General features: G+C 42.0%; 1 protein-coding gene and 1 long non-coding RNA gene across 6 annotated transcripts in view; one reads left to right on the plus strand and one right to left on the minus strand.

Annotated features, from left to right (window-relative positions):
- LOC140624168 (uncharacterized) overlaps positions 1–27,420 on the plus strand; it is a 74,600-nt gene that overhangs the window by 32,340 nt on the left and 14,840 nt on the right. The gene's annotated exons all lie outside the window — the stretch shown is intronic.
- The window catches only part of MAP3K20 (mitogen-activated protein kinase kinase kinase 20), a 178,358-nt gene continuing 175,594 nt past the window's right edge, over positions 24,657–27,420 (minus strand). For 4 of the 5 annotated variants that reach the window (XM_072810902.1, XM_072810903.1, XM_072810899.1 and 1 more), the window contains one exon: positions 24,657–26,866. In XM_072810902.1, coding sequence (XP_072667003.1) covers positions 26,166–26,866 — 701 coding nt within the window. In that variant the 3' untranslated portion in view covers positions 24,657–26,165. The remainder of the gene's footprint in view (positions 26,867–27,420) is intronic. The other variant, XM_072810900.1, reaches the window with a different exon arrangement.

Raw genomic sequence — 27,420 nt, forward strand, 5'->3', positions numbered from 1 at the left:
ATATGTTTATTGCCATTTTGTTACTTGTTTTGCAAATGGTTGCATTTGTAGTTCTGTTTCTTTCTTCCCTTGCTCTCTTCTCTCATAACTTGGCTTTCTTCGGTGATATAATTGTATTCCTTTCTCTATATTTTTTACATATCTATTACTGGCTTTTGGTTATATAACATCTTCTGCATGTAGCAGTCCATATTAAGTTGGCAGTTGCTTAAGCTTGAACCCATTCTTTGCAACCTCCCTTCCCCTTTTTAGGGATTTGGTGGCATAGTTTACATCCTTTGATTTTGTGAGACTATTGACTAATTTTTAGGGGTGCACTAATTTTTACTGCTTTTGTGCTTCCTACTTTTATTACTCTTATTAATGGTATTTCCTTTCTATTCAAAGAGTCCCCTCAGCTTTTCTTGTAGGACTAGTTTAGTGGTCATGAATTCCTTTTAACTTTTCTTTTTTTTTAAATATTTTTTTTCAATTTTTTTTTTTTTTTTTTTTATGATAGTCACAGAGAGAGAGAGAGAGAGGCAGAGACACAGGCAGAGGGAGAAGCAGTCTCCATGCACCGGGAGCCCGACGTGGGATTCGATCCCGGGTCTCCAGGATCGCGCCCTGGGCCAAAGGCAGGCGCCGAACCGCTGCGCCACCCAGGGATCCCTTTTTAACTTTTCTTTAGGAAACTTCTCATCTCTCCTTCTATTCTGAACAGGATGATAGTCTCCTTGGATGTAGATTTTTTTCCTTTAAGCATTTTGAATATATCCTGTCCCTCTCTTATGGCCTGCAAAGTTTCTGCTGCAATATCAGCTGATAGCCTTCTGGGGTTTCCTTTGTATATAACTGTTTTCTTCTGTTGCTTTTAACACTTTCTTCTCACTATTTCTTACGATTTTAATTGCTATGTGTCTTGGTATGGAACCCCTTTGGTTGATTTTTTGGGGGGATCTCTGTGCCTCCTGGCCTTCTTTCTCCAGATTTGGCATGTTTTCAGTTATTATTTCTTCAAATAAATTTTTGCCCCCTTTCCCCTGTCTTTTCCATCTGGGATCCCTATAATGTGAATGTAATTACACTTGATAGTGTCACTGAGTTCCCTAAGTCTATTCTCATTTTGCATAATTTTTTTTCTCTCACTACTCTGCTTGATTACTTCCCATATTGCATCATCCAGATTGCAGATTTGTTCTTCTGTTTCCTCTAGTCTGCTGTTTATTCCATCTAGTGTATTTTTAATTTCATTTATTGTGTTCTTAATCTCTGATTGGTTCTTTTCTTATCTCTTTTTTAAGAGTCTCACTGATGTTCCCTACTCTTTTAAGTCCAGTGAATATCTTTACATTCATTACTTTAAATTCTCTATCGTGCATATTACTTATTTCTGATTCACTTAGATCTCTTGGTGTGTTTTTTTTCCTCTTCTTTCATTTGGAACGTATTCTTCTGTCTCCTCATTTTGTCTGTTCTATGTTAGAAAGGTCAGCTATGTCCCCTGTGTGAAGAGGTTGTGTAGTGCTCTCCAGTGCAGTGTCCCCTGTTGACCCACACCTGGTGCTCCAGGAGTGTCTTTGTGTTGCATATACCCTGCTGTTGTGGTTGAGCTGCTTTTTCCTTCAGTCCAGTTGTATACAAGGACTCTTTGCCTTTGGTAGACAGGGTTTGGTCTGTGTGGTGGTGTTACTGGACCAGTCTGAACTACCTTGGGCTTGAGCTGAGTCAGTCCAGGTGTTTGCCAGAGGTGCAGTAGCCCCAAACTGCAGGGTGCTTTCCCTATGTTGCCCCCGAGAGGCTTTCTTTGGTGGGCAGGAGCTGCAATCAGACTAGATGTCTGCCTCCAGCCCAGTGCTGAGGCTGCAGTCTGAGTGGTGTGTGTGGTTATCTCCTCCTCTTTCTGGGTCAGGAGTCATTTGGAGTGGTTCTGGTCCCTGTCTGGGCCGCTTGCACACTGCCAGGCTTTTGGCCCTGTTTAGAATGAGCTGCATCCGAGAATGTATTGGAGGGGGTGGATATGAAAAGTGTGTGGGGTTAGGGCAGGCAGTTTTAGTAAGTTTTGTACACCAGTCCTTTGCGAGAGGGGGCCTGCTGCTGCCAGGATCAAGGCCCCACAAGGTGTGTGGGTCAGGAGACAATGTATTAGCAAGGTTTGCAACTATCTTCTTGGGACAGGGGACTTTTAGCATGGGGACTGAGGCTAACCTGACCAGAAAGGGTGATCCATGAAGCCCAGGGCAGGGCTTGGTGTCAAGAAGTCAGGTACTACATGTAGGCACAAGCTGGTTCCCACAGGTAGCTGTGTTTTGCCGGGGTGTTGCGGTGGGAAATGGTGCCTCCCAGTTCCTGTGTTCTGGAGGAGTCCCCCATTGATCTTTGTCCCTCTAGGACAAGCTCTGAGATTATTCAATACCTCTCCCTACCGTATATCCCAGAGACATTTTTCAAATTGCTGCTTCTATGGTGTATCTCTGTAGGTGGTTGTGTTCTCTTTAAGGGTGGGGATGCCATTTCCTCTTGCACTCCTGCCTCTCCCAGAGCTGAGCTCATTGATTGTTAGCATTCCAGATTTTCCATCCCACTGATTGTAAGAACTCATGAAACTTGGTTCCTCTGGTTTTCAAAGCCAAATGTTTTGGGGGTTCATCTTCCCTGGTATGATGTCTGTTTCTCTCCCCATTCCATACCTGCAGTTCCTCCCTCCCGTGGACAGCCCTGAGGGTCCATTCAGCTCCCTAGCAGGTCTCCACTCTTCCTACCTTATTCGTGTGGCCTCTTCTTTACATTTACTTGTGGCATTTTTCTGCCAGCCTTCGGGTCATTTTCTGGGTCATTTACACTGATGCGAGTGTTATCTAGTAGTGTCTGTGGGTCGAGGTGAAGTTAAGGTCCTCCTACTCTGTCATCTTCCCAGCAATCTGTGGTCAGATCATTTTGAAAGCCACTGCTCTGTAGTGAGAACGTACTTGACAAGCTACACTCGGGCTTTCCAAGCTTCCTATCAGCTTTTCTTCCTCATTCTGAAAGCTGGCGTTGGAGGAAAGCATGTAATATGAAAGGGGAAACTTGGCCAAAACAGAGACTTTACATGGAGAAATAAACAGTAACAGGAAGAGACTACATTAATATTCTCAAAGGGATGAGAACATATTAAACAACAGAGTGCTCTAAAGAGGGAACACTCCGAGAACAACAAAAGGAGAACTTTCAAAATAATGAAATTCCAGAAATGAAAACCTTAATATAGGTGTTGGAAGATAGTTGAGGAAGCTTTATTCACCTTTGTATTCCTTATCCAGCAGCACATTCTGAATAAATCAAATGATAATTAAAGATCTGTTACATGACCAAATGGACTAGGTTAAGTGATTTGCCCCAGGTCACACAGGTAGTTTGTAGTGCTAGTATTATAAATCAGATCACCTGGCTAATAAATCTTTCTTTTTTTTTTTTAAAGATTTATTTATTTATTTATTTATTTATTTATTTATGATAGAGAGAGAGAGAGAGAGAGAGAGAGGCAGAGACACAGGCAGAGGGAGAAGCAGTCTCCATGCCGGGATTCCGACGCGGGACTCGATCCCAGGACTTCAGGATCGCGCCCTGAGCCAAAGGCAGGCGCTAAACCACTGAGCCACCCAGGGATCCCCTAAATCTTTCTACCATACCAGAAACATGCAATAGCTACCTAAGTATTTAAGTGTATTTTATTTTGGGGCACCTGGCTGGCTCAGTCAGTAGAGTGTGTGACTCTTGTTCTTGGGGTCATGAGTTCAAGCACCATGTTGGCTGCAGAGATTACTAAGAAATTAAAAAAAAATTTTTTTTAATCTATTTTATGAAGCACATGTTTTGTTTTGTTTTTTAAGCTATTTATTTATTTATTCATGAGAGACACAGAGATAAGGCAAAGGGAGAAGGAGGCTCCCTGCGGGGAGTCCCTGATGTGGGACTCGATCCCAGGACCCCGGGATCATGACCTAAGCCAAAGGCAGATGCTCAATCACTGAGCCACCCAGGTGCCCCTATGAGTCACATGTTTTGTTTGCCTGTTGACATGTGGAAAAAAGGAGCACGCTAAGCTGGTGTGGCATTTGAACACTGGTGTTTTTATCCAGTCGAGTTGAGAGTATCACCTGCTCTGTGCTTATTGCTTTTGTGCAGTTACTGGATGTTCAAAAGATATTACCAATGATCCTAATAAGGAGAGAGCTACATAGTGAGGAAAGACCAATCTACAGAAACAGTTAGACTGGGGGATCCCCGGGTGGCTCAGCGGTTTAGTGCCTGCCTTTGGCCCAGGGCGTGATCCTGGGGTCCCGGGATTGAGCCCCACATCGGGCTCCCTGCATGGAGCCTGCCTCTCCCTCTGCCTGTGTCTCTGCCTCTCTCTCTCTCAGTCTGTGTCTCTCATGAATAAATAAGTAAAATCTTAAAAAAAAAAGAAACAATTAGACTAATCTAACCTTTTATTACATAGTCTCATTAAAATCCAGTAATAGAATATAAAGATGAGACTATAAGTAGTATAGAAATTTTGAGAAAAGAAAATCAAACTCTTTGTGAGCCTGGATCCTCAGGGGAGGCCAGAAAATCTCCTGGGAGGTATTCTCTGCCTGGTAATCTCCTATAGCAGAGAGCTGGGATATTGCTCCAGCAGTCTTTAGCTTAACCACTCTGGTGCTTTCCAGCTGGGCCTACCATTGGGCCAATCCAGTTTTTCCACACCAGATGTTTACACATGGTTAAATATAATTTCCACAGACTGTTACAACTTTAGACATATAAAACTGCTCCATGACCTCCAACCTGTCTCAACCAACAGTGTGATTCTTAGAGAGCTCTGGGACTTTATTAGAATAAAAAATTAGATGAAACTGCTTCCACGTCACATGTAGCCTATCACAAGATATTTTTGCTGATATCCATCTTTTTCAGGGGGATGTGTTATTTTCTTCTAATTTGTTGATATGAAATATCAGGAGATCTTTCTGGTTCAGGTTTTTCCCTCTCAATTGCCAAATAATGTAACCTGTCTTTTCTGGGTTTGAGTGATAATAGTAATTAGGTCAGAGGGCATTGCACTGTGGAAGTAAAAATTCAAATGAGTGTCTTTGAAGCACATCTTCAATATCTCTGGGAGTTGGGTTTGTGGAAAACATGGGCTTACAAGGCAGAGGTTTGATCCTCCACGGTACTGCTTCACCTGGTTACAGGATCATCACTGGTGCTGGCACGTACAGAGATCCGTGTTTTGAGTGATTGCACACAGTGGGGAGGGAGCAACGAAGAATGAGAAACTTCGTGCCCTGCCATCAGCTCAGCTAGTTTCTAGATAATGGTCAGCGTATAGTTTTGATGTGTCCCCTTGAGGGGTATGCTTCTGCTGGACTTCCTCAAGTACTCCCACATGTGTGGGGACATCTGCTGGGGGAGGCTGGAATAAAGGAGAGGAAACCGGGGATTAAACAAATACTAAGGAACTCCGCATTCAGACACATCTGAAATGACTGAACGTGACTGGTAGCAGAGCCAACTAGTTATTACTGTAGTTTATGGGAAACCCCCAAACCAGGTTTCTCCACAGGAGTGAATAATGGTCTGCCACTCAACTTCCAGTAACATCTGTCACGCAGAAATTACTTTAGAGCATGTCTGCGTATGTCCTGTTGTCTTTGCTATGACAATTATATGCACATTGAATGGTTTTCTGACAATGGTTATCATTTGAAAGAGAATCCTGCAGGTAGACGGTTTGCCATTCTGATGGAGTTACAAGTGTTCTTGGAGTATATTTCACTTTTATTTTATTTTTAAAGATTTTATTTATTTATTTAATTTATTTATTCATGACAAAGAGAGAGTATGAGCAGGACAGGGAGGAACAGAGGGAGAGGGAGAAGTATTCCCAACATGGGGTGATCCCAGGACCTGGAACCATGACCTAAGATGAAGGCAGACGCTTAACCTACTGAGCCACCCAGATGCCCCTATATTTCACTTTTATAATATTGATCACATAAAATAATGGCTACTTACTCTATACAGGGCTCTCACTGTTCTAAGCACTTTACTTAATGAGATAGGATAGCTACTTATTATACTGTGGAGGAATTTGAAACACAGTGGTGTTAAGTAACTTATCACATGGTTTGAAAATGGTGGATTGGAATCTGAGCCAAGGCAGTCTGATTTGAGAGACCTCTGGCTGTAGCCTTGGCAAATTTAGAAATATAGATTAGGAGATAATTGTCAAACAGATAGGAAAAAAAAAAAGATTCAGAGATATTGAATCTAAAAGTGAACCCTGCCCATAAAGCATTTTATCAACTTGATTATTTAGAGAAGAAGGTCTTTAAGAGTACTGGTGGGGAAAGCAGGACAAAAGCTTTGTTATTCTGGGATTAGCAGGAACATTTATGATTTGTTACTCGTTTAATCAGCTGCTAGATCAGTATAAACAACTGACTTAAGTACAGATCGTATATGTTTCACATATACAATAGCAAAAAATCTAAAAATAGATATATAACTAGTACTCTCTTAAGGGGTGTATACGTCTTATCATTTCAACAGCAAAGAGTGCGAGCTGGTTCTCTTTTACTGGCAAGGCTGCGTAGGAGAGCCTGCTGTTCAGAGAGGTTCATACTTAGGGGGTGGTGGAAAGAAAAAGGACCACTTGCTGCGATACCTACAGAGAAGAACCATACACATAGCTACTGCCTGTTGAATGCTGGCTCTTGCCAGGCACCTTGGAGTTCTACACTCATCCCTAATAGTCATAACTCTCCTGTGAAGTCAGGAGTCTTGTACCCATTTTTATAGATTGGGAACGTGTGTCCAACATGATATAGTTCCTAAGTGACAGATTAAAATTTAGGTCTGTCTCAGTCTCAAAGATGAAACTGTCAGCTCACATCTAATAGAGTAAAAACTCAGAGATCTTTTCAGTAGCAATGGCATCAATTTGTACTCAGGTTTGTTGGTTGCCTTTTGAAAATGTCTGGCTGGAATTAAGGGTGCAGACAGCAAAGTGGGCACATCATAGATAACTGGTATGATTCCTTCAGGGCCTGGTGAGATACAAAGAGGACTCACCAGGCCGAGGAGACAGAAAGCCCTCCCTAGTAGGTTTATCTAAAGATATTTGATTATAATGTTTACATTAGTACATTTCTAACTAAAAAATAATGCAAGTAATTCACGCTCACTTTGGAGGTATTAAATGGACACAAGGAGAAAATACAAAGCTCCTGTTATACTACCACCCAGAGATAAATATTTTATTGTATATCTTTTCAGACTTTGTTTTTACACACACACACACACACACACACACACACACACACCTCTTTATTTATTTATTTTTTTAAAGATTTATTTTAGAGAGTGCATGCACAAGCAAGAGGGACAGAGGCAGAGGGAGAGAAAATCTCAAGTAGACTCTGCACTGAGCTTGGAGCCTGACCTCACAACCCTGAGATCAGGACCTGAGCTGAAACAAAGAGTCACACTGTGCCATCCAGGTACCCCATCACATACACACCTTTAAACTTTTTATTTATTTATTTATTTATTTATTTATTTATTTTTAATTTTTATTTATTTATGATAGTCACACAGAGAGGAGAGAGAGAGGCAGAGACATAGGCAGAGGGAGAAGAAGCAGGCTCCATGCACCGGGAGCCCGACGTGGGATTCGATCCCGGGTCTCCAGGATCGCGCCCTGGGCCAAAGGCAGGCAGGCGCCAAACCGCTGCGCCACCCAGGGATCCCCCTTTAAACTTTTTAGTGCAAGGGGCAGCCCGGGTGGCTCAGTGGTTTAGCACCTGCCTTCAGCCTAGGGCATGATCCTGGAGTCCCAGGATCGAGTCCCACATCGGGCTCCCTGCATGGAGCCTGCTTCTCCCTCTGTCTGTGTCTCTGCCTCTCTCTCTCTCTCTCTGTCTGTCTCTCAAGAATAAATAAATAAATAATTCTTTTTAAAAAATAAATAAACTTTTTAGTGCAATAATACCAGATTAGAACCTTGGATCCCGTTAAAAATTTACAGGATTTTGCAATTTACCAAGCCACCATGATATTTAGTGTTTAGGAATGTAAAACTTGTACAATCTAGTCACTGATGTACAGCCCTTAAAATAGCCAAGGCTTGGAGGCAACAAGTGTATTTCTTCTGATGGGAAAGTCAACTGGATTGTAAAATCGTAAGGAATATAAAATTTGATCCACCACTACTATAGCATCCTTAAAGCAATATAAAAACAAAACAAAGAAAAGGACCAGGGACAATGGTATAAGCAAAGATGAATAAACAGACCAAAACAGATGTGTACGCACTCACCTGGGTGATAGCTAGAGTAGGGCGTTACTGTTTTCATCTCTGGCCTGGCCATTTTAATTTGAGTTTTAAGATATAATTAAAAACTAATAACAACGATTTTTTTAAAAGATTTTTAAAATTTATTTATTCACGAGAGACACAGAACGAGAGAATGAGAGGCAGAGACACAGGCAGAGGGAGAAGCAGGCTCCATGCAGGGAGTCTGACGTCGGACTCAATCCTAGGGCTCCAGGATCACGCCCTGGGCCGAAGGCGGCTGCCAAACCACTGAGCCACCCAGGGATCCCCAACAATAATGATTATAGCTATAATTTATTGAGCCCATGGTGGAAACCAGGTATGAACTGAACACTTACAAATATATCCTTTTATCTTTTAAAGATACTTATTAAAGGGACACTTGGGTGGCTCAGTTGCTTAAGCATCATCAGACTCTTGATTTCAGCTCAGGTCATGATCTTAGGGTCCTGGGATCTAGCCCCTGGGAGCCTCGCCTTGGCTCCACACTGGATGTGGCTCCTACAGAAGGTTCTCTTTCTTCCTCTCCCTCTGTCCCTACTCACCCTCCGCCCTTCTCCCTCTCTTAAAAAAAAATGCTTATTTTATTCTTATTTCGTAGTAATCTTAGGGAAATAAGAGCTTTGCTTTCTAGGTGATACAGAGGAGGAAAATAATTTTCTCTTTATCCTTCTGAGTTCTTGGCCAAGATCCCCCGGCCCCTCAGCTTCCACAATAGAAGATAGTTTAACAGGAGAAAAATAAAACCAGCTTAATTACATATATTCATACTAACATCTCAGAAATAGGAGTTTCTCAAGATGACTAGAAAGACCATTGCGAAGTATATACCATCCTGAGCTAAGCACCAGGAAACCAGCTGGGGCTTCAAAGGGAAAAGCAAATGAGGGGAAAGTGGGAAGAAGGATGTTTGGTAAACAAAGATGGTCCTACAGGTAAGCCCTTCAGGTGAAAAAGTTACAGGCAGTAGCTCTCTTCCTGGTGCAGGCCTCCTTTCTAATGTAAATTTCCCTTATAAATGTAGATTTTCCTTACAAAAGGGTAACCTCTACTCTTCAGAGCTTCTCCTGCATCTGCTGTTTCTTAAAACTGATTACCTCAAAAGAATCCCTATACACAGAGGCTTGTTTTGGGGTGATACATTTGGCTCCCCTTCAGGAAGGAGAAAAAAAAGTAATAATCTCTCTAGGATGACCTTAAAAAAAAAAGCCAGAGATCTTTATTTTATTTAGGTTTTGGCCTTTTCTGGCCTAGTTACTTGGGTAAATGAGCCAGTGCTTTTCGGGGTGGGTCCAACAGCCAGCTGAGCTAGGGTGGGCTCCTTACCCTCAACCCTGGTTGACTTTGGCACATTTCCAAATCTGCCTGGTGTTAAAGGTCAAACCCTATCAGTGCAGAAGTGATGGGATTCCTTTTCCTTCCCTTGCATAGTGTTGTTTTTCAAATGCTGTAATCAGCTAACTCTAGAGTGTGTATTGGTAACCATTGCCTTATTTTATAGGTTTTTGTGTTCTTAATAAATTGTTTCTAAACTAGAATCAGCGTTAGGCCCTTCTTTTCCATCTTGATATAACGTCAACGCTACTGAGTGACAGGGAGCAGAATATGGGACCTCAAAATGCGACACTTTGGCATCTGGATTATTTGGAGCTGAAGGCAGTCAAGACCTAAGGGACTCAGGAAGAGTTTTCTTTTTTTACCTCTTCCTTAACTGCCTATGAGAATTCAGGTGGGGGACTGAGCAGCAAAAGGGTATTACCGGAGATAACTTTTTACATTAGAAAGTCTGATCTGCGCAGCAGACATTTGTTTACCCAACTCTGGTCTTCCCACCTTCCTGTGAATTGCTTTCTTCCCTTTGAACTCCTAGACCTCTGCCCCTTTCTTCTTAGCGGAGAATGGGATGTAAACCTCAGTTGCCTGTCTGGGAGACCCTTATCTTTGGGATTCTCGTGCATATGAAATTACATTTTTCTTCTGTCAACCTGTCCAGTGTGAATGTAATTATTAGACCAGTCAAAGAAACTAGAAGGGAAGAAAGGAAAAGTGTTTCTCCCCTACAGGAACTGCAGAAAGAAATACAACTTTTAGATATGCCTAGACTTTAGTATAATTTGTTAACAAAAATAAGTTGGTTTTTTTTTAAAGATTTTATTTATTTATTCATGAGACGGGGGTGGGGGGCAGAGAGACACAGGCAGAGGGAGAAGCAGGCTCCATGCAGGGAGCCCGATGCAGGACTCGATTCCAGGACTCCAGGATCATGCCCTGGGCCCAAGGCAGGCGCCAAACCATTGAGCCATCTGGGGATCCCTCCCAAATAACTTGTGAACGAAGTTCAAGATACCCATCCCATGTAACACGTCACAGTGGGGATGGGGGAATAGGTATCTTCTGCAAAATTGTTTTAAGATATACATAAAATTAAAGAGGAAAATTTTTCTATTATAAATTGTATGCTTTCCTCCTGTTAATCGGTTTTTGTCAGTTCAATTTTCAGACTCAGCCAGAGACCATAAGAGGGATGAGAAAAACTTTTCCCTCCCCTACAGCGTTCATTCTGTTTTTTTTTTTTTTTTCTGTAGCCATCACTGGAATCAGTCTCGTAATGACAGTGTTGTGAATGAGACCACAATGATTTATTTGAGTTAAAGACTAAACTTAAATTCTCCCATATTCCAATTTAGACAACACTCTAGATATCTAGTTTCTGATACCACAGGGAAGTCTTTTCACCCCTGTAGAACAGAGATAAGGATTTTCAACACAGTGGTGGCCCTGCTTATGGGGCCCAGCATTTGTGGCATGGCCATAAAGCACTGCAGAAAGGAAGAACATTGTTTCGTTTGGTATTCTATCTGTGTTTGAGGAACCTGTCTATGAAAAATGATGGATTGAGAGAAGAGGAGTGTTTTCTTTCAAGGAATCTAACTACGGAAAGCAGCTCATAGCAGAACAATCTAAAAAAAGAGGTTTCTTCCAGCATGTAAACTGGATTTTATCGGGCACCAAATGACCACAGCTCCACCCCAAACAAAATGAACTGTCTCTTTTTATTTTTAAAGATTTTATTTGGGATCCCTGGGTGGCGCTGCGGTTTAGCGCCTGCCTTTGGCCCAGGGCGCGATCCTGGAGACCCGGGATCGAATCCCACATCGGGCTCCTGGTGCATGGAGCCTGCTTCTCCCTCTGCCTGTGTCTCTGCCTCTCTCTCTCTCTCTGTGTGACTATCATAAATAAATAAAAATTAAAAAAAAAAAAAAAAGAAAAAAAAGATTTTATTTATTTATTCATGAGAGAGAGAGAGAGAGAGGCAGAGACACAGGCAGAGGGAGAAGCAGGCTCCATGCAGGGAGCCTAACGTGGGACTCGATCCCGGGTCTCCAGGTTCAGGCCCTGGACCCAAGGCAGTGCTAAACCACTGAGCCCCCTGGGCTGCCCGAACTGTCTCTTTTTTTTTTTTTTTTTGTAAATTTTTATTTATTTATGATAGTCACACACACACAGAGAGAGAGAGAGAGAGAGAGGCAGAGACACAGGCAGAGGGAGAAGCAGGCTCCATGCACCGGGAGCCCGACGTGGGATTCGATCCCGGGTCTCCAGGATCGCGCCCTGGACCAAAGGCAGGCGCCAAACCGCTGAGCCACCCAGGGATCCCCTGAACTGTCTCTTTTTAAAGACAACAGAAAGTTCTTAAGGTAATGACTAGACAAGTATCATTAAATCAGTAGACAAAAAAAAAAAAAAAAAAAAGAAGTCAGTAGACAAGTATCATTAATTTAGTAGACAGGGCAGTGTGATTTAGGTTGAAAGTGCCAGCTTTTGGGAACACTCAGCTATTCATCTGGAAAAGCTACTGAGCTGAAAGAAAAAAGAAAGAAAGGAAAGAAAAAGAAGAAAGAAAGAGAAAGAAAGAAAGAAAGAAAGAAAGAAAGAAAGAAAGAAAGAAAAGAAAGAAGAAAGAAAGAAAGAGAAAGAAAAGAAAAAAAGAGAAAATTTCTAAGAGACAAAGACCTGGAAAAGCTACTGAGCTTAACGAAAGAAAGAAAGAAAGAAAGAGAGAGAGAGAGAGAGAGAAAGAAAGAAAGAAAAGAAAAAAAGAAAAAAATTTCTAAGAGACAAAGACCTAGGAAAAACAAAATGGTAAACAAAACAAAACTGAAGACAGTTTAAAATTGGAGAAATCCAATTCGACATTAAACAGGGTAATGCTTACCAAGGACCAGGCACGTATTAAGCTATAGTTAAACTGTAGTTACAATTACTGCTACTACTGAGGATGGGAGAGAGAAAAAAGGCAGGAAAAGGATGTTAGAAAACTAATGGAAAACAGTATGCACTTTCTCAAGAAATTAAAAATAGGTACATCTTACGATCCAACAATCCTAATTCTGGGTATATATCCAGTATTGATATTGAAGAGGTAGCTGCACTCCTGTGTTCGTGGCAGCCTTATGCATAGTAGCAAAGAGATGGAGGCAACCTAAGTGCGGGTCAGTGGGTGAGTAGATAAAGATGTGGTGTATGTACAATAGAATATTATTCAGCCGCAGGAAGGAAGGAAATCCTGCCACTGGAAGGACATGGATGGAAATTGTGCTAAGTGAAACAGGTCAGAGAAAGACAAATACCGTGTGATACCATGTATATGTTGAATCTAAAAAAGCCAAACTCAGGGTGCCTGGGTGGCTCAGTTGGTAAAACATCTGACTCTTGGTTTTGGCTCGGGTCATGATCTCAGGGTCCTGAGATCCTCCCCTGGGCAGGGGCTCCACGCTCAGCAGGGACTCTGCTCAAGGATTCCCTCTCCCTTCTCCTCTGCCCCCTCCTCATTCGTGGGCATGCACCCTCTCTATCAAATAAATCTTTAAAATAAATTTAATAAATAAACAAATTAATAATCCAAACTTATAGAAATAGAGAATAAAATAAGGGTTACTAGGAGCTTGGGTGGTGGTGAGGAGTAGAGATAGGAAAGATGTTGTTTAAGGGCCCAAACTTGCATTCAGTAGGAAATAAGTTCTATAGATCAAAGGCACATTATAGTGAATATAGACAACAGTATTGTAATCCTCACACTTGCCAAGAGACTAGATCTTGATTATTCCAACCACTAAAAAGAAATAATTTCGTGATGTGATGAAGGTGCTAATTATCATTACAGTGGCAATCATAATACATAAATGTATCAAACCAACATGTTGTATGCCTTAAATTTACAATGTTATATGTCAAATATATTTAAATTAAAAAAAATAGAAAATCACAGATGATCCAGCTAGGCAAGGACTGACAGGCCTCCCAGAGTTGGGGTCTAGGAAAGAAGATAGGTATAAAAAGCTAGTCCTGGGGCACCTGGGTTGCTCAGTGGTTGAGCACCTGCCTTTGGCTCAGGTCGTGATCCCGGGGTGCCAGGATTGTGTCCTGCATCAGGTTCCCCACGGGAACCTCCCTGCATGGAGCCTGCTTCTCTCTCTGCCTGTGTCTCTGCCTCTCTCTCTCTCTCTGTGTGTCTCATGAATAAATAAATAAAATCTTTAAAAAAAAAAAAAAGGAAAAGAACTGGGGTGCCTGGCTAACTCAATCAGAGAAGCATGTGACCCAATTTCAGAGTTGTGAGTTCAGCCCCACATTAGGTGTAGAGATTACTTAAATGAATAAATAAATAAAAACATAAGAGAGAATTGTGAAATCCCAACAACTAAATTAGTATTAGATTATTAAATTAAAAGGAAAAGAATTAAGAATTATTAAATTCAATAAATTATTTTAGTTATAATGTTACTTAAAAATAAACACTACTACCCAAGAAAGCATATACTCATTGCCTTCTGCAGTAATTGTCATTCAGCTGTACAACCCAAACTAACTTCTAAGCTGAAAATCAAGCTTGAGCACAGTAACTGGATATGAAGAATGATGTTTTTTGAAGTAGGGTTGCTGTTCCCATCATGAATGTAGTGCCTTCACTTAATTCTGTCGCCGTTTTTCTCTGTTCAAACCACCAGGAAACCAGACCACTGCGTGCTGTGAGTTTTGGCATAAAAATAGTTCGTGTAGGTGGGTAAGTTTTCCTTTTATCATTTGCCCCCCAAAATGAATGTTGATGCCATTTAGCATCAACAAAAATAAACTCAAATACCAAAATTGCAGGGCAGTGCATAGATTTAAAGTGTTTGTGCAGATGATCCAAAATGTGCTCATATATTCTTCAGATGATTATTAGAATACAAACACAAGGGATGCCTGGGTTGCTCAGCGGTTGGGCGCCTGCCTTCAGCCCAGGGTGCGATCCCGGAGTCCTGGGATCGAGTCCCATATCGGGCTTCCTTCATGGAGCCTGCTTCTCCTTCTCCCTGTATCTTTGCCTCTCTCTCTCTCTCTCTTTCTCTGTGGGTCTCTCATGAATAAATAAATAAAATCTTTAAAAAAAAAAGAGTACAAACAAATCTTTAAGATTTCTTAAAGAACAGTGACCTTTTGAATACATCTGCCCAGTTTGGGGGACACTTGGGAATAGTAAGTCCTTCCTAGCTCTCAGATCCTACAAACTCTATTCCACCTCTTAGGAAGTGTATCCTTGCTGTTGCTTGTAGTAGGGGTTCAATTAAATATTGGTTGAAGTGATTATACCTTGGTATATAAAGTTATCCAGTCTGTGAAATAATAGGCAAAAAATTGTATATTGGTCTTTGCCCCTGGTTGCTGGCACAGAGCTTCTAAAACCCTTGTAATTTCCTAAATAAGAAGAGCACTTGGGAGCATCTTTTGTTCTAATATTTTGTTTTGCCTCTGGCTCCTGACACCAAGCTCCTCAATCCCTTGCAATTTACTGGGTGATAGGAATACCTAGGTTCCTGGGTGATAGGAATACCTAGGCTCCTAGGTGGGGGCTTGTCACAAGAAAGACCTAGTCTTGATTAGAAGCTTGGAATTTTCAGCCCCATCATCTATTCTTCAGAGGGGAGAGAGGGGCTGAAAGTGGAGTTAATCATTGATCACGCTTACATAATTAAGCCTCCATAAAAATCCCCAATAGTATGGGTTTGGGGAACTTGGTGGGTTGGTGAACACAATAGTGGTGCTGGAAGGGTGATGCACCACCCAGAGAGACACGGAAGCTCTGCGCCCCTTCCCACATACCTGTCCTTTGCATCTCTTTTATTTGGATGTTCATCTGTATTCTTTATCATATCCTTTTATGATACACTGGTAAATAATAATAAGTAGGGATGCCTGGGTGCTCAGTGGTTGGGCGTCTGCCTTCAGCTCAGGGCAAGATCCCAGGGTTCCAGGATCCAGTCCCACATTGGGCTTCGTGCATGGAGCCTGCTTCTCCCTCTGCCTGTGTCTCTGCCTCTCTCTGTGTGTCTCTCATGAATAAATAAATAAAATCTATTAAAAAATAATAAGTAAACTGTTTTCCTATGTTCAGTGAGCTGCTCTAGCAACTTATTGAACCCAAGGATGCCACCTGAGAACCTCATAATTTATAGCTGGTCAGAAGCACAGGTGACAACCTGGACTTGTGATTGGCATCTGAAGTGCGGGGAGCAGTCTTGTGTGCTAAGCCCTTAACCCATGGGATCTCTAGGAAGACAGCGTCAAAATGGAATCAAATTGTAGGACACCCCACTGGATTTGCAGAATTGCTCAGAGTGGGCAGAAAGCCCCACACATCTGGCATGAGAAGTGTTATGAGTGTGGTGGTGTACACAGGAGGAGTGTAGGTTTCCTACTCACAATCCAGTCTTGTTTACAAAGCAAAAATTTTTATCTGCATAATTTTCTTGGTAGAGTTTATGATTGCCACCAAAAAAAAAAAAAAAAAAAAAAAACTTAGTAAATTCAGCCTATTACTTGGAATATGCCCTTCTGGTAAATGGTGTAGATTAGATAATAGAGGATAAAAGTTTGCTGGGAAAGTATGCCTGTACCCTCTTCTAAGAGAAATCATTGCAGCTGCAAGACCTTACAGCCTAGATGGCCATACTTTCTATCCTTTGCCATCCTCACACTCCTCTTCATAGGCCACAGGACTAGGGAGGACACCTGGCCAACCTAGGGTGTGCTGAACAACCTGTGACTTCTCAGGTCTGTCTTAAAAACATTAGCTGGGCCACACTGAATCTGACTCTCTGGGCGACTTTGAAACAAGGAATATAGAAGCAATTATTAGGAGTTAGAGGTAGGGGCTGGGACAGCCCTGGTGGCACAGCAGTTTAGCGCCGCCTGCAGCCCAGGGTGTGATCCTGGAGACCCTGGATCAAGTCCCACGTCGGGCTCCCTGCATGGAGCCTGCTTCTCCCTCTGCCTGTGTCTCTGCCTCTCTCTCTCTCTCTGTGTCTCTATGAATAAATAAATAAATAGAACCTTAAATAAATAAATAAATAAATAAATAAATAAATAAATAAATAAATAAAGGTAGGCGCTGTCGCTGAGAGTTAATGAAGAGGCACCACGATGGGAAGCAGTACTGGCGCAGACTGAAATATGGGAGAGCACCAAACATCAGGTGTCGGTGGCCTGGAAGGCAGCAGCCACGTGGGCGTAGCTGAGTCACTTTAATGGTGGAGCATGGGAGTAAGGATCCAGGGACCCGGCCCAGGCACTGAGAGCCACTTGGAATTCTGAGCAGCCTTCCAACACCAGTCTTTCTGGGGTCTTACCCTGTTGCAGTGCACTTCTTGAATCACCTCGGGCAAATAGCTAACCTCTCTATTCCTCAGTTTCTTCCTGAGGAAGAAAAATGGACATAATGATAGAGTCTACCTCATAGGGTTGATTAGGGAGATTAATGAGCAAAGGGCTTAGCACATGACTGGGCCCATAGTAATCAGTTACTAAATGTTAACTCTCATCATAATTATTTCTTCCACAATATATTTTATATTACATCAAAGTAAGCTTAATTATGTTTGAACTAGCTAGGATGAGACTTTCTTATCAGGAAACCTCCATTAAACAAGCAAATGGTGTTGTTTTCCTTTGAGTTTGCCTGGAACTTCATCTGTAAGTTAGTAAGAAGTATGGGATTTCTGAAAATTGACCACCTAGCATTGGATCGCTCATTCTCAGTAAAGTCATTTTGATTCTTCAATAAAACAAGACGGTGATTTGCTCTAATGGTTCACATTTAAGGATAGATCCTTATTGAGTGTTTTATACTAAACACAGGAACTAGTGATTTTTAGGCATTTTTTAAAAACAAAGAGTAATTGGGTAAGTGAAGTCCTGGAAACTTGGAAGTTCAGAGACACAGGTGCCCCAGGCTAGGATGAAATGCAGTGAGAGGAAGGGGAAGCAGGGGGCTGCTATGCAGAAAGAGCCAAAGATCCGCAAAGAAGTGGGGAAGGAATTATTCCTGGCCCACAAAATAAATGATTTCTTTTCTCCATTTTATGTTTCTAGTTTAGTCTACAGGAAAATAATTCCCCCTACCTCTGAGATTTGTTTCTGAATTTACAATGGAGATCACAAAGCATGCAGGGCCAGTGTCAAACACACAGTAGGGCCGCAGCCAATGTTTACTTGACTGAATTGTGCATAAAAATGTACTCTGCAGACAACTTTATTAGGAGCACGTATTCCATAAAACAGATGCTGTCTCTAAAGCACCAGAAATCCAGAGGAAGCCAACAAAGGCCTGATGAAAGACAGAGGAAATGAATTGTCCTGATATTTTTTAGAAGCATTCTCATACCTACTAATCCACCAAGACTACCCCAGTTTTTATGGAGACTTAAGAAGATCCAACTGTCCTAAAATAAAGTGTTAACTGATGGCTGCCAGACCTCAGTAACATTAATTTTAACATGTGATTAAACAACGTTTTGGGAAGCACGAGCTTCCATGAGAAGAGTGTAGAGGAGAGCCCCAAGGGGTGGCCTTGAGCTCTGCCCTTGCCTGTCACTGGCTAAGTTGCTGGATGGTTGCTATGTTGCTCCAACAGGCTTTGGTTTCTTCCTCTGTAAAGAGAGGGTACTGAACTTCTGACGGTCTCCACGATGCCTTCCTGCTCTAACACTCAGTTGAGGCACGCTCAGGTTCAAATTTTAGATTGTGGGAAACTGTAAACGAAGCAGAAAAGGCAAAGTTCAGAGAAAGACCTCTAACTGCAGTTAGGGGGTACAGAGATCTGTTTTTTTTAAGATCTTATTTATTCATAAAAGATGCAGAGAGAGGCAGAGACATAGGCAGAGGGAGAAGCAGGCTCCATGCAGGGAGCCCGATGCGGGACTCGATCCCAGGACCCCAGGATCATGACCTAAGCCCAAGGCAGATGCTCAACCACTGAGCCACTCAGGTACTACCAGAGATCTTTTTTTTTTTTTTTTTAAGATTTTATTTATTTATTCATGAGACACACACACAGAGAGAGAAGGAGAGACACAGGCAGAGGGAGGAGCAGGCCCCATGCAGGGAGCCCGACATGGAACTCGATCCCGGGTCTCCAGGTTTGCACCCTGGGCTGAACGTGGTGCTAAACCACTGAGCCACCAGAGCTGCCCCCACCAGAGATCTTAAGGTGCCTGTGATAAGCCAGCCTGCAAGGTGACTCGGTGACTCTCAATTCTGGGACCTGCACCCTTAGGTAGTCCCCTCCTGTGCGATAGGGCTGACCTGTGTGAACGGTAGGACATTATGGGAAGTGACTCTGTGTGACTTCTGAGGCTAAGTCATAAAATACATGTGGCTTCCACCTTACTTTCCTGGCTCACTGCCCCTGGGGGAATGCAACCAGCACGTCACAAGTATGTGCAAATACCTACATGAAGAGGACCAGAGGCCTCCTGCCAGCAACCAACACCATGTGAGAGAACCGTCCTGGCGGCAGACCCTCCGCCCCAGTCAAGTCTTCAGATGAAGGTAGCTCGGGTGAACACCTTGACCAGCACTTCATCAGAAACCTGAGCCAGAATCAGCCAGCTAAGCCATGCCTGAACTCCTGACCCACAGAAACTATGTCAGATGACAAATGTCTCTTCTTCCTTTAAGCCACTAAAAGTTCTGGGGTGATTTATTACACAGCAATAGATGCCTGGTACGATGCCTGTAAGAAAAATATAGTCCACGTAGAGGATTTATAAAACAGGCACTGGTTAGTTCACCTTCCTTCCTTAATTTATTCCCTCATCAAAAACTTTACTGAGAACCTACTCTGTGCCAGGCACTCTGCCTGGTGGTAAAATTCAGGGGAAAAAAATGAAATTTCCTGTGATGGAGAAGTTCACAATCGGCGACGCTGGGGGCTGGGTAGGCGGTAGCAAACGGTAAATGCTTCTAACAGATGCCACTTTAATATCCCTGCTTTAATATTGCGTTTTCCATTTCTGCCGGTGTTTTGAGTCCATAAACTTTGGCTGTGACTTCAGTAGTTGAAGAGAATGCTCATCAGTTACTGCCGAATGACTGTTTTTGGTTTTAATAAGAGTGATCAATACCATCAGCTCCCCCTTTAAATGCTAATGAATGCTTTAACACAGCAGATGTAGACATACAGTACGCTGCAGATTAAAATTAGGCACAAAATTAAATTGCTTACACATAGCAAAGGAGCCAGTTTGGACATCTTGATAATCAGCCGCAACCAGCTGACAGATCTTGAATTGTCCCTGCACCAACGTCAAGCCTCCCCCTAGTCTCAGCCAGAACAGGCGTCATCTGGCATCAGGAAAGCGCCTGGTACCTTTGGGTATGAGAAAGGAAAACTGCCAGGTCAGACTTTCAGTAAAGCTTTATGTACTTTTCGAAGCTACAGTGGAGAGCGCGCTAGGATTAGGAACCATTGCTAGTCGCTAAAAAGACAGGACTTTGGGCCTCTGGAAAGGAAAGCCTTGTAGTGAGACTCTATAAACGTCTAAAAGGACAATGTGTTTGGATTTCTTTCACATACAAAATATTTCTGGTTTTTTTTTTTTTTTTTTTTTTATTCCCATGACAGGCATTTATTGAGAGCCTGTGTTTATAGCGCTATACTCTAGAAATTCAAAATGGAAAGGAGGTAAAGTTCACTCTGATACAAAGAGCTGCTTCTTGAGAAGAATAGGCTGACCTGTTTTTTTTGGGGGGGGAGGGACTTGGCATATCCACAATCTGCTGTCAGTGATAAGCCCCAAATGTAATCAGTGTCTCGGTCTCAGGGGCCAACTCACATTGGCAAAGCTCACAGAAGACTGATGTATAAAGTCAGAATGGCAATTATTTTAACACCAGAAATATAACTCTAAAGTGGGTTGGAGACTCCTACACCACTGCAGGAGTCACTTAATGAGCAGAGGATTAGAATAAGAATTGAGATGACTTAATGGTGTGTTAGCCTGATTCATAAATTCATCAGTTAATGCATTAATTCAGCAAAAAGACTTAGTACCAACTATATGTTGGAGACACACTGGTAATCAAGATAGGCACGGTCCCTGCCTTCATAGAGCTGATAGCCTAGTAAGGAACACAGATAACCAAACTGGGGGACCATTATATCACTGGGGGGTATATATGATTGAGTAACCAAAAGTTTCTCATGAGGAAGGGCCTTACCCAGACCTGGGGACCCAGGAAGGTTTCTCTGAGGCAGTGATGTCTTAGAGAGCTAACGGATGACCCAGCCACACGGTGCAGGGGAAGCTAGATGGAGGGATTAAAAGTCTTGAAGCCAGGAGGGAACACGCCAGCAGTTCAGCGTGGCTGTAGCCTAGTATTTGATTGCTGCGGGAGAGGCAAAAGGTGATGCTGAAGTGAGCAGGAGTGGGGCCCATAGGACCGTCTCTGTGACAAGTTCGTATTTCCCCAGCTGAGTGGATTCTCATGTCAGTTTGGAAGGGTCTCTGCTGGATAATATTGTCCTGCTTAAAGGGTCTCCACGAATGGCTGGACAGATTGCAGCCTGCAAGAAGGCCTGGCGTGGATAGTAAGGCTCTCCATTTCCTTTGTGGGTCACCTTATTCGGGGCCTCCACGACTGCCCCCCTCTGGCTGTCTCCACACCCATCCCCTAACCCTCCCACCACCTCTGAAAGACTCCTCTCCTTGGATTACTTCGTACTTCCAGTCTGATTGGCAAACATGTTTTTCGGGCCTGAGAGGCGTTGCAGCATTTGTGGCCGTTCCATTGCTTAAATCTCAGAGGTTAAGTCTTGCTTCCCTGTCAACACATTCTTGGGCAGGACTGCCCTGTTCTCACAGAGGACCACCTTCATGGGAGTGGGTTTGACGGGTTAAGTATTGTCACAAAGGAGTGAGTCATCAAAGGGGTACGGGATGGGAGAAGTGGAGGGAGAAGCAAGCTGTCCCCCTGGATCTTGAGGCCTGAGTGGGATTCCTATAGGTGGTAAGGAAAGCATTTTGGCAGAACTGTTGAGGATAAGGGATCATTGGTTCTGGAGATAAATCTTGATTTTGGTTTTGAATAAATGAGCTAGGAGGCCACAAGTCGTCTTCATTCTGTGAACCCTCTTGCTTTGGCCATGCAGTCATTATTTGGCCAGCTCATCAGTCAAAGGGAAAGGCAATTGAGCAAGAAGTCACTGGTGCCTGCTACACTGAAGTCTTGACAAGTTTGACCATGGATCTGGCATTCCCTCCACCTCTGCAATCTTATAAATCAGTTTTAACACCAGCAGAGAGACAGAAGTAAGCCCAGGTCTTATGTTCTGACTTTCCCAGGGAGGGCATCCTGGCCTACCTGGAGCTTCTCAAATCCAGTGGTGGCAAGAGATTTTACAAGCCTCTATACAGTGTCTATAATTTAAAATTTCCATGAGGCTACATCCTGAACAAGTTGGCACAACCAAACCGTGGCATCCTGTAACGGAGCAGATCATGACAGCCAGAAATTCAGAGGCATACCGTATCTGTACCAACTTGTTGAGGTGAAATGACAAATCATGGAGAGTGTACTTAGAAGACTTATAAAATACTTGGTACTTATGAAATGGAAAAGTTTCTATTAAGTCAGAATGCCTGGACCTGTGTCCGCGATGTTTTGACTCTGGCATTTTGAACTGCTGGACTTCTTGATTTTGCTGTTTAACCGACATGTGACTCTATATGGAAAAAAATATTTTTATCAGAACTCCATGTAACTATTGAGAATTTTTTTTTCAAGAAAGAATCTTAGAAGTGAATGTCATTGTCAAATTAATTTCCTGAAAAAAAATCAATTTCCTGATTTTTCTGACATAGTAAAATTGTTTCTCATTTTATATTTACTTTTTTACCATATTGATTCCCCTCCCCCCACGGGATCAGTTCTTTTCAATTGAAATTTTACGGTGAAGGTTTTATAAATCAAAAGTTGTTTTGTTCATGCCAACTTTTTACCAGTCATCGCTTGTGCCACCGTGAGTATTCTTTTGTGGCCATTGTTTTTTAATCTAATTTTCCCAGGTCAGATCTTACTCTTCTCAGTTTTATCATGAATAGTCTTAAATACTGCAATTTAGTTTTTATTTTTTAAAGATTTATTTATTTATTCATTAGAGACACATATAGAGAGGCAGAGGGAGAGGCAGGCTCCATGCAGGGAGCCCGATGTGGGACTCGATCCTGGATCCCAGGATCATAACCTGAGCCAAAGGCAGGTGCCCAACCACTGAGCCACCCAGACGTCCCTGCAATTTAATTTTTATTGTTTTTATGAACTATATTCATTATTAATTGTATGAAAACAATTACTAGTTTATATTTATTTCTAAGGTAGTCCTCGATAACCTCCAGTTTTCCTTTACAGATTTTGGGATTTTTGGACTATTCTTTAGAGGGGGCACCTGGGTGGCTCAGTTGGTTAAGCACGTGACTCTTCCTCAGCTCAGGTCTCAGGTCTTGATCAGGGTCAGAGTTCAGGAACCCAAGCCCCTCATTGGGTTCCGTGCACAGCATAGAGCCTACTTAAAAAAAAAAAAAAAAAAGACTCAGGTTACTTCTATAGAATTGCTAATTCAGTGACTTTGTAAGGAGCAAAATATCTTACTTTGTCTGGGCTATGCTTGGAATAATGACTACCTCTGTGGTAGCAACCAACATTGATTTGGTGGTTTCAGATTCTATCAGAAGCCTACTTAAGGACCACTAAACCTCCACATCTAGAGATGCCCAACTTAAGAGAGACTTTAATTTGTTTCTACTGTAATTTTTTTCTTTTCAAATATCCATTGTTTTTTTTTTTTTTTAACTTTAGTCTCTTGGAAATTATATAGTTGGCAACTTAGTTGGATGGGGAAAAAAAATCCTATTAATCCTAGCTGTATTCTTATATTCATCTTTCAACCTGGCCAGCAACTCCTAATGATGTTTATTAGGGGGAAAAAGAAAAAAAAAAGAACATCCAACTCTTATTTTTGCTTTGCAACCGAGAAACAGATTCCTGATTTTGGTTTTGACTGGGAGCATTGATGCTGACAAGTATTTTTCCAAGAGACCTTCCAAAGTGGTCAGATTTGTGGGCTGTTGGAATAACCACTGTGTGGTCGCTAACTAGGACTGAGCTCATGAAGTGATTTCACTACCAGCCTGGATTCTCTAACCCAAAGCCCAAGAAAGCTAGAAGTGAAGAAAACAGCCTGTAATGAGCAATCATTTGCGTAACACTTTTTAAATGAGTCTTAAGTCATTCTCCAGAATGCCTTTTTTGTTTAATAATTAAAGCCATACTCTGTTCCTTTCAGAGTGACTTAGCTAAGCCTCTGTTCTGTGTTCGGGCACTTAACCAAAAGTTCTAATCAAAGAAAATATTTTATTGCTTATTTGGAAGCACCATGCTATTAAGATAGCATACTTTCTATTAGTCTATTTTTCTTTAAATTTGAACTCAAAGGACAAGAGGAAAATAATAATTGAAAACAGACTGTAGTTGCCATAAGCTTTGTGAGAAAGGATCACTGTGGAGCTTACCACCCTAGAGACATTGGTTATGCGGATGGAAAAGAGTACTTCACCCTCTGATTTTACCACTCCCCATTGCTCTTGCTTATAAATGCAGATGGCAAACGATACGACTTAAAAAACCAAGTTGTCGAATCAAGAATCACCGTTTAGGTTACAACTTCCCTCATAAAACAAAGGTCATTTCCTATAACCTTGGCTTTAATGCTTCCCAAATAGTTTCCCCCACCAGGCCCCAGGCACTGTATTTGAGCAGGGCAGCTGCTCTGGGAGTATACACTCCAACTTGATGACCGGTTTCTATCAAAGAGAACTCAACCCCATGGAATTACCAGTGTGGCACTTGAATTTCTACAGAGCATTGAGAAGCCTGGGCAGGGCAAAGGACACTTGCTATTCAGGGTTAGTGAATATTGAACAGAATCTCAGAATATATTGAAAGTCAAGTTTATTTATTTGACATATAAGGCTGTTACCTCTGGACTTTTTGATTTGTAAAATATGAAGCATTTCATCAAGTTGGATCTCACAGTTCCTGTCCCCTACTGCAGGCAGTTTCCTCCCACCTGCACCAGCCCTTTGCCCCCAGCTGCTTAGAGCTTTCTTGCTGCAAGGATGGTATTTACTGTCTTGTGCTAAAGAGGATGTTGGTGATTTTCACATTTCTTTGGGTTATGGCTTGTGACGTTATCACCCTGCCCTGTGTCTGCTTTCTTTCAGATTTTAGATTTCTGACATTCCAAGAGGTCTTTATGGACTGTTGTTTTTCCCTCTTTGCTCCTCCTTTGGTAAAATGTAGAAGAGAATATTCAAAAGCAGTCCCTGGAGAGCTTTGGGAAAGCAGTAACCACACATCTCCTAGGCAATTTTAGATCTTTGGTTTCTGATGAGCCTTAATGAAAGAGATATGCGTCATAATCAACATTAAGTTCAATAACTTTTTTTATTGCCTAAAAATGATAAGCCAAATCACTTCAGCTCTGACCATGATAAAAATCCAAATGCATTTCTAAAATAAATACTAACCAACAGTGTCAGGACTAGACTTGGGTAAGGAGAGGCACTTGCCTCGGGTACAGAATTTCAGGAGGCCTCAAGAAAAACATCAAGAAACCCCCAACACCTCAGTAATCAAGATAAATTATATTTTAATGCAACATTTTTAAAATTAATGCACAAATTCACGATGAACAAAATATCAAAATTTTAAATAGGATCAGTAATAGTGCTTTGCCAAGCCATATTGGAGCCTTAGACAAGGGGAAAAATCAGTAATACCAATCCTATATTTATGTAAAATTTTGATTTTTTGTTTATTAGAATTTTTTTGCATCAATTTTCATTTATTTAAATATTGCATTAGGATACTATGTCTCTTGATTACTGAGCTTTCTGGTGTTCCCTTAAATTTTGCACTCAAGACAAGGGCCCCACTTAACATCACCCTAGTTCAGACCCTGTTAACCAGAATGGCAGTGTTAGGGAAATAAAGTGGCGTAGCCCCTCCTCTCAAAATGTCAATTCAGGGGTGGGGGGATATGTATAGTTATGTTTAAAGTCTAGTTATCATCTTTGGGGAACCACATCCGTAATTTTGGCCCTGGTTTGGCCAAAAATGGTAGTCTCCATTAGAAAGCATTTCCTAAATCCAAAAATGGAAAAGTTGTCTTTTTGTTAATTCTGTCTGAAGGTATCATATTATCAAAATCCATTACATCTTAAAAAGAAGAAGAAGAAAGAAGAAGAAGAAGAAGAAGAAGAAGAAGAAAGAAAGAAGAAGAAGAAAGAAGAAGAAGAAGAAGATGAAGAAAGAAAGAAAGAAAGAAAGAAAGAAAGAAAGAAAGAAAGAAAGAAAGAAAGAAAGAAAGAAAGAAAGAGAAAGAAAGAAAGAAAGAAAGAAAAGAGCAGCCTGTTTAGGAAAACTCCTCTAGTTCAAGTCATCAAAAGTTTCTCCTTCCACGGTAGTTTCCTCTGGCTCTTTCCCTGTTAGTCTTGGCAGGAGAGGGCCTGTGAGGTTTCTTACGGTATTCCACTTTTGTCCATCCTCCTTCGCTGACTTTGCTCTCCTCTTCATTGGCTCTTGAGTCAGTCTCCGTGTGTAAAGGCATCCCTGGTATGGTCCTGGGTTGGTGGCAGTCATTTGGGCTTCTCTTGAGGTCAGGTGACTGCTGCGTATTGAGTGCTGACTGAGAAACCCTGTAGAATTTTCCAGAATATCTTTCTCGTGAAGGAGTGGAATGCTGACTCTTCCCGCTATACCTTCCCCTAGGAGAAGAATTGAGTGATACGCTGCCACGATCATATTTGTTCTTGCTCCTACCTGAGTATCGACCTCTCTCTAAAGAGCTGTCAGTTGGAAGACTGGAAAAGCTACTGTCCCTGGAGTTGAGATGTAGAGAAGAGAAGTTTTTGGTTAGTCCGTACTGAGTAGGAGAGGAGCTTCTGGATTGGTTGATGGGTGTAATCTGTTGATACTTAATGGGCACCTGGGTCCGCCTGACAGCAGCAGCGTAGGAATCCTGATCATTGAAATATGGGAAGAATTGTGACCCCAGAATGGGGTTGCTCTGGGAACACTGTAGAGAAGTATTGGAAGCAATCTGCCGCATCCTCAGAGTATCCAGCCACTGGCGATCAGCACCTGCAGAGGAAATGGAAATGAGCATCTTTTAAGCCACAGTAAAGCTGCATGCCTAATTCATAAGCCTGTCTCAAGAGAATTCAAGCCTGCTTGGGATGCTCCGTGCTTTCCCATTCATAGAAATCCTAGGCGAGGGATAAGGACATATCCTTCATTATTATAAATTCTTCCTTATAAATAAGGGCATTTGTACTGAGTCTATGCTTGGCATCGTTCCAGAGGCTTTACTGACATGATCTCATTCACTCCTCTCAGTAGTCTCAGGTAAGTGCTAATAATTTTACTCTGTAAACTAGGAGACTGAGGCTTGGGGAGGTCTGGTCGCTTGCCCAAGGTCACTCAGCTAATAATTCCAGGTCCTTCTGCATTTACAATCCCATCTTCTTCCCACTTAGCCACATCCTCACTTCTAGAAATTGCTGCTTGCGTGTGTTTGGATGGTAGGGGCATGTTTAGTAAACGAAAGGCTTTTTGCTAACGGGAACTTTTATTTTTTTTTTTTAATTTTATTTTTAATTTTATTTATTTATGATAGTCACATAGAGAGAGAGAGA

This window comes from Canis lupus, chromosome 34, assembly GCF_048164855.1.
Source record: "Canis lupus baileyi chromosome 34, mCanLup2.hap1, whole genome shotgun sequence".
Taxonomy (NCBI): domain Eukaryota; kingdom Metazoa; phylum Chordata; class Mammalia; order Carnivora; family Canidae; genus Canis; species Canis lupus.